The sequence below is a fragment of the Salvelinus fontinalis genome, chromosome 37 (assembly GCF_029448725.1).
Source record: "Salvelinus fontinalis isolate EN_2023a chromosome 37, ASM2944872v1, whole genome shotgun sequence".
Lineage (NCBI taxonomy): Eukaryota > Metazoa > Chordata > Actinopteri > Salmoniformes > Salmonidae > Salvelinus > Salvelinus fontinalis.
Window position 1 is genome coordinate 28569059 of NC_074701.1, and position 15661 is coordinate 28584719.

Sequence of the window (15661 nt, forward strand, 5' to 3'; positions counted from 1 at the left end):
GTCGAAAGACCGATAAGTTTAACAAATATCAGAATTGGGCTGCCTGTGTTTACCCCTATTAGGCCTCCCAATGCAAGTGGTACAGCATCTAGGGATAACATAAGTTGAGTCAACACCTATGATATGCAATAAGTCATTTTTGTATGAGCAAAATCACGTTTTACCATAGGGCTGGTTCTGCTGAGCATGCGAACAAGCCAATGACGAACGTATCAATCCCAATGGGACTTTTATGACGTATCAACCTTGATCAAATCTGTCTGCCTTCCTGCTTGACTAAAAGTATTCAGAAGTATAAAACGAGGGAAGGGTTGAAGGTATAGTAAGAGACTCTGATAGTTGAAGAAGCATCTGAGGTTTTGAACAGTGTTCCGTGACTTCTCCAGGAGATACAGCCACAAAGCGTTTCAAGACCTTGGACAGCAACCGGTACCCGAGCAGAGCAGCGGATAATTTTGACAAATGTAAGACTTTTTCCAATGATGCTATTTGTTTGAGATAATTATGCTATTTGTTTGATATTATTTTCAGTTAGGCTTCACATCATATTCTAATTGCATAGGCTACAATGTGTTTTTACCTCTGCAATCAAGCATAAACATATTTGGATTCATTAGAAGTAATTCTGTCCATCTTCTAGCAAATTAATAACTTGAAATAGTTATGGATTCCAATTATAAGATTGATTTGTGATTGGCAATTGTATTTGAGGACAAACAAATGCTCATACAAAGGTTGAAACCAAGTCCTAACTAACTGGATACGTGCGCAATTGGACATTTGCGCAAAACGTAATTTTGTTCTGGTAGCACTGGCTAGCACAATCGGCAAACTTGTTTACTCATGTGGTTTACTCTTATTCCTTTACAATACAATAAAAAGGGAAGGTCTTGAGTAAACTTTTTTCCTGTGCGTAAAGTGGTACCGAATAACGAGGCAAGCAGGATTTTGAGAAATGTAGTTGTTTCACATTGACTATAAGAATGTAGGCTATGTGAAAGCAACAGTAGTGAATAAAACCATATCTCCCTTTACAGGTATAAAGCGATGTTACAAAGGAACGGCTCCCAGCTCCTTTTTCTAATAGCCCTGTGCAGTGTGCTATATTCCCGGACTCAGTGTTTGCCATATGCATCTATGAGGTAGGAATAATACCGCTATTACTAATTTAAAGATGTATTATTTATGTGCAAGAGGACATGACTAAAAGAGCATCAATAGTTACTTTTGCTAAAGAGTTCAAGAACTGCAATATACTAACTTATATAACGTTAAAGTGTTCTAACCTATTATTACTCTGGGGTTAATTAATAAACACGATGATAAACAATTAATTAATTAATCGACTATATCCTAGTACAAAGCTACTTTCTAACAATAATATTTAAGTCTTGAGAAATCATGTTTTATGTTCTGTCATCTAGGCTACTTTCATGTAGGCCTAAATGGATATTATGTTGAAAGCAATGAATAATTAGTGGAACGTGGTAATTTCTTCCAATATAATCTTGGATGTTAGCCTACCCCAAAGAGGATACAAAACAACAAATTTAAAAGTGTCTGTCCGTCTCATGACAACAAATGTTATTTTTGTATTGTCTAAGAGTATCGACATAGGCAAAACATTTTACCCTAATGTAGCCTTTTGGAACACAAACCCCCGTTTCAGATTTTTGCTACACACGGTGACTAATAATCTGTTTTAATCTGTTGACAGACCGACGAGACACGCAGACGGTCTCTTTACTAGTGGATACAGCAAACTTCTTGGACAGCTATCCGCGCGGCGGTATCTGGAATCCTTGATCGGAAAGCGAGTCAGGTAGGCTCTATTTTATGCTTTTCGTTCAGATTATCGCGCGGAGTTTGGTTTCCCTATTTAACGCGAATTGAGCGCCTTTCAAATTCAAACAATTTTAACAGTATGATAACTTTGATATTAACATATTTTCTGAAGCATTCAGGTTTATTGAAAACATTTATAGTCAGGAATGACAGCATGACAGAAATATCTATTCCATAAAATTTTCTTCCTGTAACCTATTTCTGTCATTTTATTCTCAGTGAAAACCTTTTGATATATCCCTAACAATGTTGTATTAGCATATCTGCCTTAAACTGTTAATAACCTCATTTGTTGTAATTTTAAGAGATTTGTCATCTAAATTGTGATCTACTTATGGTTTAAATAACCCTATTGGATAGGTCCAGTATAAGTCATAACAAGGTTAGCAAAAGTCTCAAAATTATGGACTAAAATGTGTTGTGGTTCATTTGTCACAGTGATGACATGATGGAAGACCAGGTACCAGTGAAGCGCCACTCAGATGCCATATTCACAGACAACTACAGTCGCTTCCGCAAACAGATGGCTGTGAAGAAATATCTGAACTCGGTTCTGACAGGAAAGAGAAGGTGGGAACAAGCACAATAATAGATTGTGTGTGTGTGTGTGTGTGTGTGTGTGTGTGTGTGTGTGTGTGTGTGTGTGTGTGTGTGTGTGTGTGTGTGTGTGTGTGTGTGTGTGTGTGTGTGTGTGTGTGTGTACATTGTGTGTGTGTGTGTACATGTGTGCATGCATGTGTATGTCAGGATGTGCATGTACGCAGGCTCTCTCCCCAGTATGACAGAAGTACAATGTCCCCTTCTTCTCTTTTCAGTCAAGAAGACCCTCCCATGCAAGACGAATCCAGAAGTGAGCCCTCGTTTCAAGAGAGCTATGATGACGTCAACGTAGATCAGCTTCTCAATAACTTCCAATTGGTAGGTTCAGTCTCACTCCTCCTCCTCCATTCCCATTCAGTTTCACCCCCCCCCCCCCCCCCCCCCCGTTCAGTTGAACGCCCTCTCCATTGGGTTGTTACTGTGGTGGTCATTGCGTAAACAGGGTATTCAACACAGTGTGGTTGCACTGCTACCATAGAGACAGCAAGACCTGATATCTGTATAGTGGAGTTTAGTGGACAAACATAGCTGCATCTATTTTGCACGGCTAACAACATATACCCATAGGAATACTTACATTTTACAACAGGAGCTCAGCTAATGAAAGCTTATGGGCAATACAGTAGAATGTTTCCACTAAATGAATGCCCTCATCACGTCTTCTCATGATCTGAAACTCTGTATTCTGATCAATAATCAAATATCTCTCCCTCCATCTTCCCTCTTCTTCAACTGTCTTTTTCAGCCACTCTGAAGAAGACGGACTGGTGTGACGACCTCAATCGTCAACCTCATCGATCTACCATTCAAAACAATATTTAAGTTCTTCAACAACGGGCTAAAAGTCATGTGTGGTTATCTCTACAGTATAAAGTGAATGTTTACATTGTATATAAGATATACTAAAACAAAAAATATTGGTCTAAAGATGTAGGCCACAGTAAATATTATACATGTCCACCTGGGATTAGATAGATTTGCTTTGTCCAGGACTCTGTAAATGGTAGTTCAATAAATGCATTTTAAACAATCTTTATACTGCTATAGAGTACCATCAGCTTAAACAGAAGAGGACCACATTTAGAGCGGCTGTGATGCATATAACCACTTTATATCCATGTGGAACAACGCTATACCTTGTGCAAAAACTTACCTAGAGCATTTAGTTCTGTGAAACCGTCCACCAAATAAAAGATGTCCATTTATTTTTCAAAGCTGAGTAATTTTGTAAGTAAATATTGATGTTGATTATTTATTTTCATGTAAAAAACAAACTTGTTGGGAGAAAAGGTATTGCTAAGTTACTTACAAATTACGTCACAAACTTACAGTTGCACTCAACATGTGCTTTGATGACCTGCTCAGCTGAATGAAGATGGGAAACAAAGACTATTACATTTGATTTTATGAATATCAACTTCATAGCATTTGAAATGAATTGATCAGTTTCATGCCATTGTGACAAATTAGCATGTAATTTGCTATCAAATCAGCACAACATAGAGAAGAACTTTAAAGCAATTACCTTCTCAGTCTCAGTTACACAGTGGAAATATTCAAACTAGATAATGGCAGGGATCTCATTTAAAAAAGTATTATTCACTTCAAAGACATGAGACAAAGCGTAGAATAGCAGATAAATATTAACATGAATTTATGTCAACGGACATACTGTAGATAAGTCATATACTGTATTTGAATCATCATAGTTATGAGAGGACTGTGACAAAAATGACTGAGAAATTGTTTCCACATAATTATTGGTACATTTTCTGAACTAATGTAACTTCGTATATATTCAGTGAATAAAATGACGTATACTTGTGCAATTGTTTTTATGTGTGATTGCCATTATTGAAGGATTGAACTGGCATAATGAATAACAAATAATAGCCTTGGATTTTACGTCTACATTTAGCTTTCAGCTAGAGCAATTTATAACAAAAGGGACCTGAACAGACATGACATTCGTGTACACCTCTATTCTCACCAATACGCTTACAATTTCAATTGCAATGGCCATATTCAATTTGCATTATGAAGCATTGATATATTTTGGTAAAAATCTGGTTGTTATTTACAGTTACATAGTAAGTATATTGATCAAAGTCAAATTGTTTTTGTAATATGCATGGGCCTCAGACTTACTGTGTACAGTAGTATGTATGTTACAAATGACACAGGAGTGTGTCCACCTCACCGTAGGTTCACCTCTGTTCAAACCCTCTTGTAATCAGTGCCAGGGCTAATTTGATGGCCTCCTTGGCCTCCTAACAAGCTAAGTGTAATAATCGGAGTGAAAAGGACTGTGTCAAGCCATGTCATTGACTATACTGCATTGTACATTGCACTTAGTTCACTATATAGTTTCTGGCACGTTATAAGAAGATCTAATATCGTTCCTCCTAGAATAGATTGTGCTCTCTTCTTTGACAAATCAAAAAGTGTGGTAACACTTCACTTGACACCCAGTATCATAACGCATTATGACACGCTCATAACATGTAATTTACACCTGTTGTGACATATATTGCGTTATTTTATGGCTGGTTATGACACCTACATATGAGTGTCATAACACACATTTATTCAAATAAGTTTTTCCCCTGTCAAGAAGTTTCCTTTTGTTTGAAAATGAGTTCTTAAATCCTTTGTTGTTGTAATGAATTCTTTACAGTGGTATTTTTTTCATTATACTTTAAATAACTTGTAAAAAATGCATTTCATGACACTGTCATGAAGCATTATGACCACCCTGTGTCACTTTACTTGGACTAAGAAAATACACTTTATGACACTGTCAAGAAGCATTATGACCACCATAATCGTATAAGCCAGATAGGCCTATCACGTACATGCCCTTACGTCATTCATCAGTCAGAAAAGAGGGTGTCTTGTCCTGCTCCTGAAATCTGCTCCTGCATTCATCCCAGTCATCAGCAACAGAGCATTGGGGTAGGTGCATGTCTGACACCAATGTGTGCGCAATTATGATGATAATTTAAATGGGTTCATTTTAAACATACTGTTGACAAGTAGGCTATGGTGTAATGAAACGTTTTGCTTTGTGTGGTAGGTTTTGTGGGCTTTTTTTTCGTTGTCAGAATCAGCCATAACATAACTACTGTGGAAGGTTTTGTGGGTTTTTAAACTATTATGAGGGTGCCCTAACCAGCAATAAAATAACACAATATATGTCACAACAAGTTTCAATATATGTGTAATGACAGTGTTATGACCATATAACAGGTTAAGACAAGTTATGTCAGCTGTTATGACATGGTTATGACCGTGCCATAACGTGTTATGATGCTGGGTGTCTTGTAAAGTGTTACCAAAAGTGTTCACTGACTCTCTTACATGAGGATGTTAAGTTCATGACAAATATGAACAGAAAACACTGTCAAATTTCCTACATCATGTTGAGATGAATGCTCACTATGTTGGAATCAGTAAGCCAGTGTGAAAACGTGCCACAAAAGTCATGACTCAGTATGTTTACAAGTGTCGAAATGGCACAGGATATTTGACTCATAAATGTCATAAGCAATGTGCTGGGAGGGGGAGTCCAAATTAAATTATATTATTATTAGCCAAGACTTATGTGGGATCCCAAATTTAAAAATAAGTCCAAATCACTGTCAACTTGCATCTATGTCAAAGCTTTTAATGACCAGGAAACAGCAACTCCAACAATAAGTATAGCTAAATCAAATGCAGAAGTGCTGTGCAGATTTTCTTTTGACCAGATAACATCCTAAAACCTGTTTTACATCATCTTTTCGGTGTCACCAACAACCACCTTCTCTGAAAGCAGGGCAAACAGAAATATTTGAGGAGACAGGATGTTGATAAAGTTTGTGCACGGCTCCATGCATCTCAATTTGTCACATCACATTCTCATCGTTGCTAAGGTGCTTTGGGCAAGGCAAATCACCATGGCGGTGACTAAGGACAGCAAACAAATACACAAAAACTTTCAGTTGAATAAAGTGGTCAACCATACACTATTAGAAAAAAGGTGCTATCTAGAACCTAAAATGATTATTTGGCTGTTTCCATAGGATAACTCTTTGAATAACCCTTTTTGGTTCCAGGTAGAACCATTTTGGTTACAGGTAGAACCCTTTTGGGTTCAATGTAGGACCCTTTCATGTAACCCAAAAGGGTTCTATGTGGAAGCAAAAAGGGTTATCCTATGCCTAGAACCCTTTTGGAACTCGTTTATCTAAGAGTGTAGGGGCCTATTCAATCAATCCCCAATAAGTAAAACATGTGTGTGTGTGTGGTGTGTGTGTGTGCGCATTTGTGTGTGTGTCCACTCCCCATTGTAAAGCAAATGATATGTGATTATGCCCTGCATTGTGGAGGCCACACTCATTACTGTTGATCTTAATGGCCCTACAGGCCCTCTGAGAGTAAAAAAAAGAGTCTCAAGGACGGTCAGGTCCAGCATTTTTTAAATATGATGATTGATTGCTCTCACTGGCTATGGTGAGTAATTGGAAGACTACAGTACCACTAAAGCGACCCATCCTTATCATAAATTGACAAATGGACAGTGTGTGTGTGTGTGTGTGTGTGTGTGTGTGTGTGTGTGTGTGTGTGTGTGTGTGTGTGTGTGTGTGTGTGTGTGTGTGTGTGTGTGTGTGTGTGTGTGTGTGTGTGTGTGTGTGCCTCTGCATCTAATATATCTATGCATATGCCTTTCCACCTAGCCCTCCATTCTCACTTTCTTCTCAATGCAGGGAATAATCCTGTGACTGCCATCCTGAAAAACGTACCCGTCCAATGCTCTCAACATACACTACATACAGTGTGTTCGGAAAGTATTTAGACCCCTGCCCTTTTTCTACATTTTGTTACGTTCCAGCCTTATTCCAAAATTGTTTTTTTTTAAATCCTCATCAATCTACACACAATACCCCATAATGACAAAGTGAAAACAGTTTTTAGATATTGTTGCAATTTTATGAAAAGTAAAAAAACAGAAAAACCTTATTTACATACTGTAAGTATTCAGACCCTAGAAATTGAGCTCAGGTGCATCCTGTTTGCATTGATCATCCTTGAGATGTTTCTACAACTTGATTGTAGTCCATCTGTGGTATATTCAGTTAAATGAACATGATTTGGAAAGGCACACAGCTGTCTATATAAGGTCCCACAGCTGACAGTGCATGTCAGAGCAAAAACCAAGCCATGATGGCGAAGGAATTGTCTGTAGAGCTCCGAGACAGGATTGTATCAAGGAACAGATCTGGGGAAGGGTACGAAAACATTTCTGCAGCATTGAAGATCCCCAAGAACACAGTGGCCCCCATTATTCTTAAGTGGAAGAAGTTGGGAACCACCAAGACTCTTCCTAGAGCTGGCCACCCGGCCAAACTGAGCAATCAGGGGGAGAAGGGCCTTGGTCAGGGAGGTGACAAAGAACACGATAGTCATTCTGACTGAGCTCTAGAGTTTTTCTGTGGAGATGGGAGAACCTTCCAGAAGGACAACCATCTCTGCAGCACTGCAACAATCAGGCCTTTATGGTAGAGTGCCCAGACGGAAGCCACTCCTCAGTAAAAAGCACATGACAGCCTACTTGGAGTTTGCCAAGAGGCACCTAAACGACTCTGACCATGAGAAACAAGATTCTCTGGTCTGATGAAATAAAGATTGATCTATTTGGCCTGAATGCCAAGTGTCATCTCTGGAGGAAACCTGGCACCATCCCTATGGTGAAGCATGGTGGTGGCAGCATCATGCTGTGGGGATGTTTTTCAGCGGCAGGGACTGGGAGACTAGTCAGGATCGAGGGAAAGATGAACGGAGCAAAGTACAGAGAGATCCTTGATGAAAACCTGCTCCAGAGCGCTCAGGACCTCAGACTGGGGCGAAGGCTATCCTTCCAACAGGACAACGACTCTAAGCACACAGCTAAGACAACGCAGCAGTGGCTTCGGGAGAAATCTCTGAATGTCCTTGAGTGGCCATCCAGAGCCCAGACATCTCTGGAGAGATCTGAAAATATCTGTGCAATGACGCTCCCCATCCAACCTGACAGAGCTTGAGAGGATCTGCAGAGAAGAATGGGAGAAACTCCCAAAGGTGCTTCAACAAAGTACTGAGTAAAGGGTCTGAATACTTATGCAAATGTAATTTTTAAAAATTTTAAAAACATTTGCAAACATTTCTAAAAACCTGTTTTTGCTTTGTCATTATGGGTTATTGTGTGTAGATTGATGAGGGGAAAAAACTATTTAATCCATTTTAGAATAATGCTGTAACATAACAAAATGCGAAAATATTCAAGCGGTCTGAATAATTTCCAAATGCCTTTCCACCCAGCCCTCCATTCTCACTTTCTTCTCAATGCAGGGAAATGCTGTTATTGTCAAGTGGAAACGTCTAGGAGCAGCAACGGCTCAGCCACGAAGTGGTAGGCCACACAAGCTTACAGAACGGGGCCGCAGAGTCTTCTGTTGCAACACTCACTATCGAGTTCCAAACTGCCTCTGGAAGCAATGTCAGCACAATAACTGTTCGTCGGGAGCTTCATGAAATGGGTTTCCATGGCCGATCAGCTGCACACAAGCCTAAGATAACCATGTGCAATGCCAAGTGTCGGCTGGAATGGTGTAAAGCTTGCCGCCATTGGACCCTGGAGCAGTGGAAACGCATTCTCTGGAGTGATGAATGACGCTTCACCATCTGTTAATCTGATGGGCGAATCTGGGTTTGGGGGATGCCAGGAGAACGCTGCCTGCCCCAATGCATAGTGCCAACTGTCAAGTTTGGTGGAGGAAGAATAATGGTCTGGAACTGTTTTTCATGGTTTGGGCTAGGCCCCTTAGTTCCAGTGAAGGGAAGTTTAAACACTACAGCATACAATGATACTCTAGACTGTTCTGTGATTCCAACTTTGTGGCAACAGTTTGGGGAAGGCCCTTTGCTGTTTCAGTGTGACAATGCCCCCATTCACAAAGTGAGGTCAATACAGAAATGGTTTGTTGAAATAAAACCTGACTGGCCTGCACAGAGCCCTTCCCAGAGGAGTGGAGGTTATTATAGCAGCAAAGGGGGGACCAACTCCATATTTAATGCCCATGATTTTGGAATGATATGGTTTTAATTTTTTAAATTTTATTATACCTTTATTTAACCAGGTAGGCTAGATGAGAACAAGTTCTCATTTACAACTGCGACCTGGCCAAGATAAAGCAAAGCAGTGTGACACAGACAACAACACAGAGTTACACATGGAGTAAACAATAAACAAGCCAATAACACAATAAACAAGTCAATGACACAGTAGGAAAAAAAGTCTATATACAGTGTGTGCAAAAGGCATGAGGATGTAGGCAATAAATAGGCCATAGGAGCAAATAATTACAATTTAGCAGATTAACACTGGAGTGATATGTGAGCAGATGATGATGTGCAAGTAGAGATACTGGTGTGCAAAAGAGCAGAAAAGTAAATAAAATAAAAACAGTATGGGGATGAGGTAGGTAGATTGCATGGGCTATTTACAGCTGCAGCGATCGGTTAGCTGCTCAGATAGCAGATGTTTAAAGTTGGTGAGGGAAATAAAAGTCTCCAACTTCAGCGATTTTTGCAATTCGTTCCAGTCACAGGCAGCAGAGAACTGGAAGGAAAGACGGCCAAATGAGCTGTTGGCTTTGGGGATGATCAGTGAGATATACATGCTGGAACGTGTGCTATGGGTGGGTGTTGTTATCGTGACCAGTGAACTGAGATAAGGCGGCGCTTTACCTAGCATAAACGTATAGATGACCTGGAGCCAGTGGGTCTGGCGACGAATATGTAGCGAGGGCCAGCCGACTAGAGCATACAGGTCGCAGTGGTGGGTGGTATAAGGTGATTTGGTAACAAAACGGATGGCACTGTGATCGACTGCATCCAGTTTGCTGAGTAGAGTATTGGAAGCTATTTTGTAGATGACATCGCCGAAGTTGAGGATTGGTAGGATTTGTTGCGAAATAGAAAGCCGATTCTAGATTTGATTTTGGATTGGAGATGTTTAATATGAGTCTGGAAGGAGAGTTTACAGTCTAACCAGACACCTAGGTATTTATAGTTGTCCACATATTCTAAGTCGGAACCGTCCAGGGTGGTGATGCTAGCCGGGCGGGCGGGTGCGGGCAGCGAACGGTTGAAAAGCATGCATTTGGTTTTAATTGTGTTTAAGAGCTGTTGGAGGCCACGGAAGGAGTGTTGTATGGCATTGAAGCTCGTTTGGAGGTTAGTTAGCACAGTGTCCAGGGAAGGGCCAGAAGTATACAGAATGGTGTCATCTGCGTAGAGGTGGATCAGGGAATCGCCCGCAGCAAGAGCGACATCATTGATATATACAGAGAAAAGAGTCGGCCCGAGAATTGCACCCTGTGGTACCCCATAGAGACTGCCAGAGGTCCGGACAACATGCCCTCCGATTTGACACACTGAACTCTGAACCAGGCAAGGCAGTAATTAGAAAAACCAAGGCTATTGAGTCTGCCGATAAGAATACGGTGATTGACAGAGTCGAAAGCCTAGGCCAGGTCGATGAAGATGGCTGCACAGTACTGTCTTTTATCGATGGCGGTTATGATATCGTTTAGTACCTTGAGCGTGGCTGAGGTGCACCTGTGACCGGCTCGGAAACCAGATTGCACAGCGGAGAAGGTACGGTGGGATTCGAGATGGTCAGTGATCTGTTTATTAACTTGGCCTTCGAAGACTTTAGATAGGCAGGGCAGGATGGATATAGGTCTGTAACAGTTTGGGTCTAGGGTGTCACCCCCTTTGAAGAGGGGGATGACCAGCTTTCCAATCTTTAGGGATCTCGGACGATACGAAAGAGAGGTTGAACAGGCTGGTAATAGGGGTTGCAACATTGGCGGCAGATAGTTTTAGAAAGAGAGGGTCCACATTGTCTAGCCCAGCTGATTTGTACTGGTCTAGGTTTTGCAGCTCTTTCAGAACATCTGCTATCTGGATTTGGGTGAAGGAGAAGCTGGGGAGGCTTGGGCGAGTAGCTGCGGGGGGGGCGGAGCTGTTGGCCGGGGTTGGAGTAGCCAGGAGGAAAGCATGGCCAGCCGTTGAGAAATGCTTATTGAAATTTTAGATTATCATGGATTTATCGGTGGTGACCGTGTTACCTAGCCTCAGTGCAGTGGGCAGCTGGGAGGAGGTGCTCTTGTTCTCCATGGACTTTACAATGTCCCAAAACTTTTTGGAGTTAGAGCAACAGGATGCAAATTTTTGCTTGAAAAAGCTAGCCTTTGCTTTCCTGACTGACTGCGTGTATTGGTTCCTTTGACAAGCAGGTGTCCACATACTTATGGCCATGTAGTGTATCTTGGCAATGACTTAGCTGAGTGTTGGTCCACTCTTCCTAGACCAGTTTTATACTCTAATGATAATGTTAGTGTGTGGTGATTCAGTCTTGACTCTCAAGGGATCAGAGTGTTTGGTAAGGGAAGGGGCTGCTGATTTCAGGGGGGAATAGTGCTGTTTCCTGCCCCCCCCCCCCCCCCACTCCTGTTTCCTGCAACATAATGTTTGTGAGAGCATGGGGTCAACCTGTGGCTGGGCGAAAGGTGCCAGTCACTCCTTATCAGTGTCACATGGCCCAAAGCTTCGTCCTACACCAACCCACAGGTTGTGTCTGGATATGTGCATCAACCACTGTTTGTGATATATGATGTGTGTGTGTGTGTGTGTGTGTGTGTGTGTGTGGGTGTGTGTGTGGGTGTGGGTGTGTGTGTGTGTGTGTGTGTGTGTGTGTGTGTGTGTGTGTGTGTGTGTGTGTGTGTGTGTGTGTGTGTGTGTGTGTGTGTGTGTGTGTGTGTGTGTGTGTGTGTTTGTGTGTCACCATCACATACTGAGAGATATGAGGTAGAGAGAAGCAGAGAAGAGAGAATGGTAGCGAAATGGTTGCCTGGCGAGAAAAAGTTGGGCCATTGTACAAAACAAAGTCATGAGCGATTGGATCGTCTCTAATCAATCAGAGTATAAAAGCCAGTGATGTGATTTATGATTAGTGTTGGCCCAACCAGTCGGATTCTGGGACCAATCAGAATGGACAGAATATGTTCGCCACAAGACGTCGGAGAGGAAAGCAAATCCAGACTCTTGGTGGAGAAGAAACAATAGTGGGCATGGCATTGGGCCGACGCCATGGTGGGTGGGTAGTCAGCTTAGCAAAATGGCTCTTTGATGGGAAAATTACCCAATCAAAGAGACAACATTACCAATGTTCTAGTAGAGTAGAAGATCTGTAGGTCACAATGCCCCCTCAGCCATCCTACAGAGGCATATGTTCAGAATTCTTCTGGGACTCATGAAACTGTCCTTCAGACTCATTGGCGGCTGGGTTTCAGTGTCTAACTGCTCTATAAGTCCATGGCAAACTTGAAAGTCATGACCTTAATGAATGATAGAGAAATCTAATGGCCAAAAGTCCGTGTTAGCATGGGCAGCGCCATTGAGGGCTTCCACCATTTTAATGTAGTAGACTTGGTGGGACTTCCAGCTTCATTGGCTGATCCTTCCTGGTGACTCTGTTAGAGTCATGTCCAACCGAGTCATCAGGAGGGATCAGCCAATCGTGAAGAAGAAAATGTCCTACTTCAAAATGGAGATAACCTCAATGCTGTCACAGACTCTATAATGGCACAGATACAAAGATGGTCACAATACATACATTATATCTACCTCTGCATCTTTGTGGACGCATGGAAGGTATTGCTGTTATGTGGTACAGAAGACGCTCGCTGCAGATGTTGACAAACACAATTGTGGAACTTGCCTGATTTGTCATGGCAAAAAAAATTGTGAATATCTGAAAATTGTCAGAATCAGATCAATTAAAGTAAGTTACTGTAGTATACCTTGTATGACTCATACACGTCTCGACTGTTGACTTAAACAGGGTAGGTAAACACCTGATTGTGTGAAAGTCTGATGACTTCATTTGTGAGGTTTCGTTTGGAGAAGTGTCCAAGTTTTGCTGGAGTTCAATAAATCAGATTAATTAATGACCCATGTGAATATCTGTCCTGGAAAGGGCAGCTAAGAGATGTATCATCTGGTGTGCTTAGAGCACAAATGGCATCTGACACATTCTCACAGTCAAAGGCTGTCTCCTTTCAACTTACATTCATTCCTGTCCATGTTTGCTGGTTTCACGGAATTCCAATCCTTTTTAATACCCTGAAGTCACAAGATGCACTGAGAAAATTAAAGATTTGATTTTAGAAAATGTTAAAATTCAGGATGGGTGATACTCTACTCACTAAATCTCTACAACTGACTTTACGATAAGGACCTATCAGGAACACATCAGAAGTGGGTCATACTCAAAATGTCACATTTAATGTCAGAACTATTTTTGGCCTAATAAGTCAAATAACTGTTCACAACTTGCTTGGGCCTAGACACACAAGCAATGGACATTTGACCGGTGGAAATCTGTCCTTTGGTCTGATGAGTCCAAATTTGAGATTTTTGGTTCCAACCACTGTGTTATTGTGAGACAGAGTAGGTGAACGGATAATCTCAGCATGTGTGGTTCCCACCGTGAAGCATAGAGGAGGAGGTGTGATGGTGTGAGGGTGCTTTGCTGGTGACACTGTCAGCAATTTATTTAGAATTCAAGGCAGACTCAACCATCATGGCTACAACAGCATTCTGCAGCGATACACAATCCCATCTGGTTTGAGTTTTTTTAACAGGACAATGACCCAACACACCTCCAGGCTGTGTAAGGGCTATTTTAGCAAGAAGGAGAGTGATGGAGTGCTGCATCAGATGACCTGGCCTCCACAAGCACCCGACCTCAACCCAATTGAGATGGTTTGGGATGAGTTGGACCGCAGAGTGAAGGAAAAGCAGCCAACAAGTGCTCAGCATATGTGGAAACTCCTTCAAGACTGTTCGAAAAGAATTCCAGGTGAAGCTGGTTGAGAGAATGCCAAGCGTGTACAAAGCTGTAATCAAAGCAAAGGATGGCTACTTTGAAGAATCTAAAATATATTTTGATTTGTTAAACACTTTTTTGGTTACTACATGATTCCATATGTGTTATTTCATAGTTTTGATGTCTTCACTATTATTCTACAATGTAGAAAATAGTAAAAATAAAGAAAAACCCTTGAATGAGTATGTGTGTTCAAACTTTTGACTGGTACTGTATATTAATTATATTTTTCTCCTCTATACTACAATCTATTAGTGGAAGAAAGGGGGAAGAAAAGTGTTACACTTACACTGCACAAAAATATAAACGCAACATTCAACAATTTCAAATATTTGACTGAGTTACAATTCATATAAGGAAATCAGTCAATTTAAATAAATAAATTAGGCCCTAATCTACGGATTTCACATGACTGGGAATGTCAGGATGGTGTATTGGAGGCGAAGTCAAGTGCAGGAGAGCAGATATTAAGAACAGGCGCACTTTTATTATAAATCCAAAAAACGAGAGCACTACATGAATCAAACGCGCTCAAAAAACGGAACATAAAAGTAAAGCGCGTAAACTAACACCACCTAACATGAAAACAATTACACACAAAACATGATGGGAAACAGAGGGTTAAATGCAAGTAGCTTCATTGGGGAAATGAAAACCAGGTGTGTATGGAAACAAGACAAGACAAATGGATATACGAAAAATGGAGCGGCGATGGTGTCATGCCCTGGCCTTAGTATTCTTTGTTTTCTTTATTATGTTAGTTAGGTCAGGGTGTGACATGGGGAATGTTTGTGTTTTGTTGGTTTTGGGTGTTTCTATGGTAAAGGGGTTGTTGGGTGTAGTATATGGGTTTGTGTTGAGTACATGTGTCTAGCGTTGTCTATGTATGTTTAGTTGTCTAGGAGAGTCTATGGTTACCTGAATGAGTTCCCAATTAGAGACAGCTGATTTCGGTTGTCTCTGATTGGGAGCCTTATTTAGGGTAGCCATAGGCTTTCATTTGTTGTGAGTAGTTGTCTATGTGATACGTTTGTGGCCAGGGTGTGCACATCGTTGTTTAGCTTCACGATCGTTTTCTTGTTTTGTTTAGTTCATAAGTGTGTTTGTTTCGTTTGCCTTCTTCACCAATAAAAGGAGATGGCTTATTTTCCTAAAGCTGCGTTTTGGTCCGTCAATCCTCCACACGATCGTGACAGAACTACTCACCAATACAGGACCAAGCGGCATGGAAAGCGGCAA

General features: G+C 41.1%; 1 protein-coding gene across 1 annotated transcript; it reads left to right on the forward strand.

The window, feature by feature from the left end:
* Positions 1 to 229: 229 nt before the first annotated feature.
* Positions 230 to 4269, forward strand: vip (vasoactive intestinal peptide). Its single transcript, XM_055901692.1, has 6 exons — positions 230 to 464; positions 1038 to 1142; positions 1718 to 1822; positions 2284 to 2415; positions 2661 to 2763; positions 3191 to 4269. Coding segments are annotated over exons 1-6 (456 nt in total). The 5' UTR covers positions 230 to 462; the 3' UTR covers positions 3200 to 4269.
* The last annotated feature ends 11392 nt before the right edge of the window (positions 4270 to 15661 follow it).

Bases quoted from the DNA above. Each gene is read 5' to 3' on its own strand.
- vip (XM_055901692.1), top strand. The intron at 1,143-1,717 runs GTAGGAATAATA...ATCTGTTGACAG, and splicing joins TTGCCATATGCATCTATGAG to ACCGACGAGACACGCAGACG. The intron at 2,416-2,660 runs GTGGGAACAAGC...TTCTCTTTTCAG, and splicing joins GTTCTGACAGGAAAGAGAAG to TCAAGAAGACCCTCCCATGC.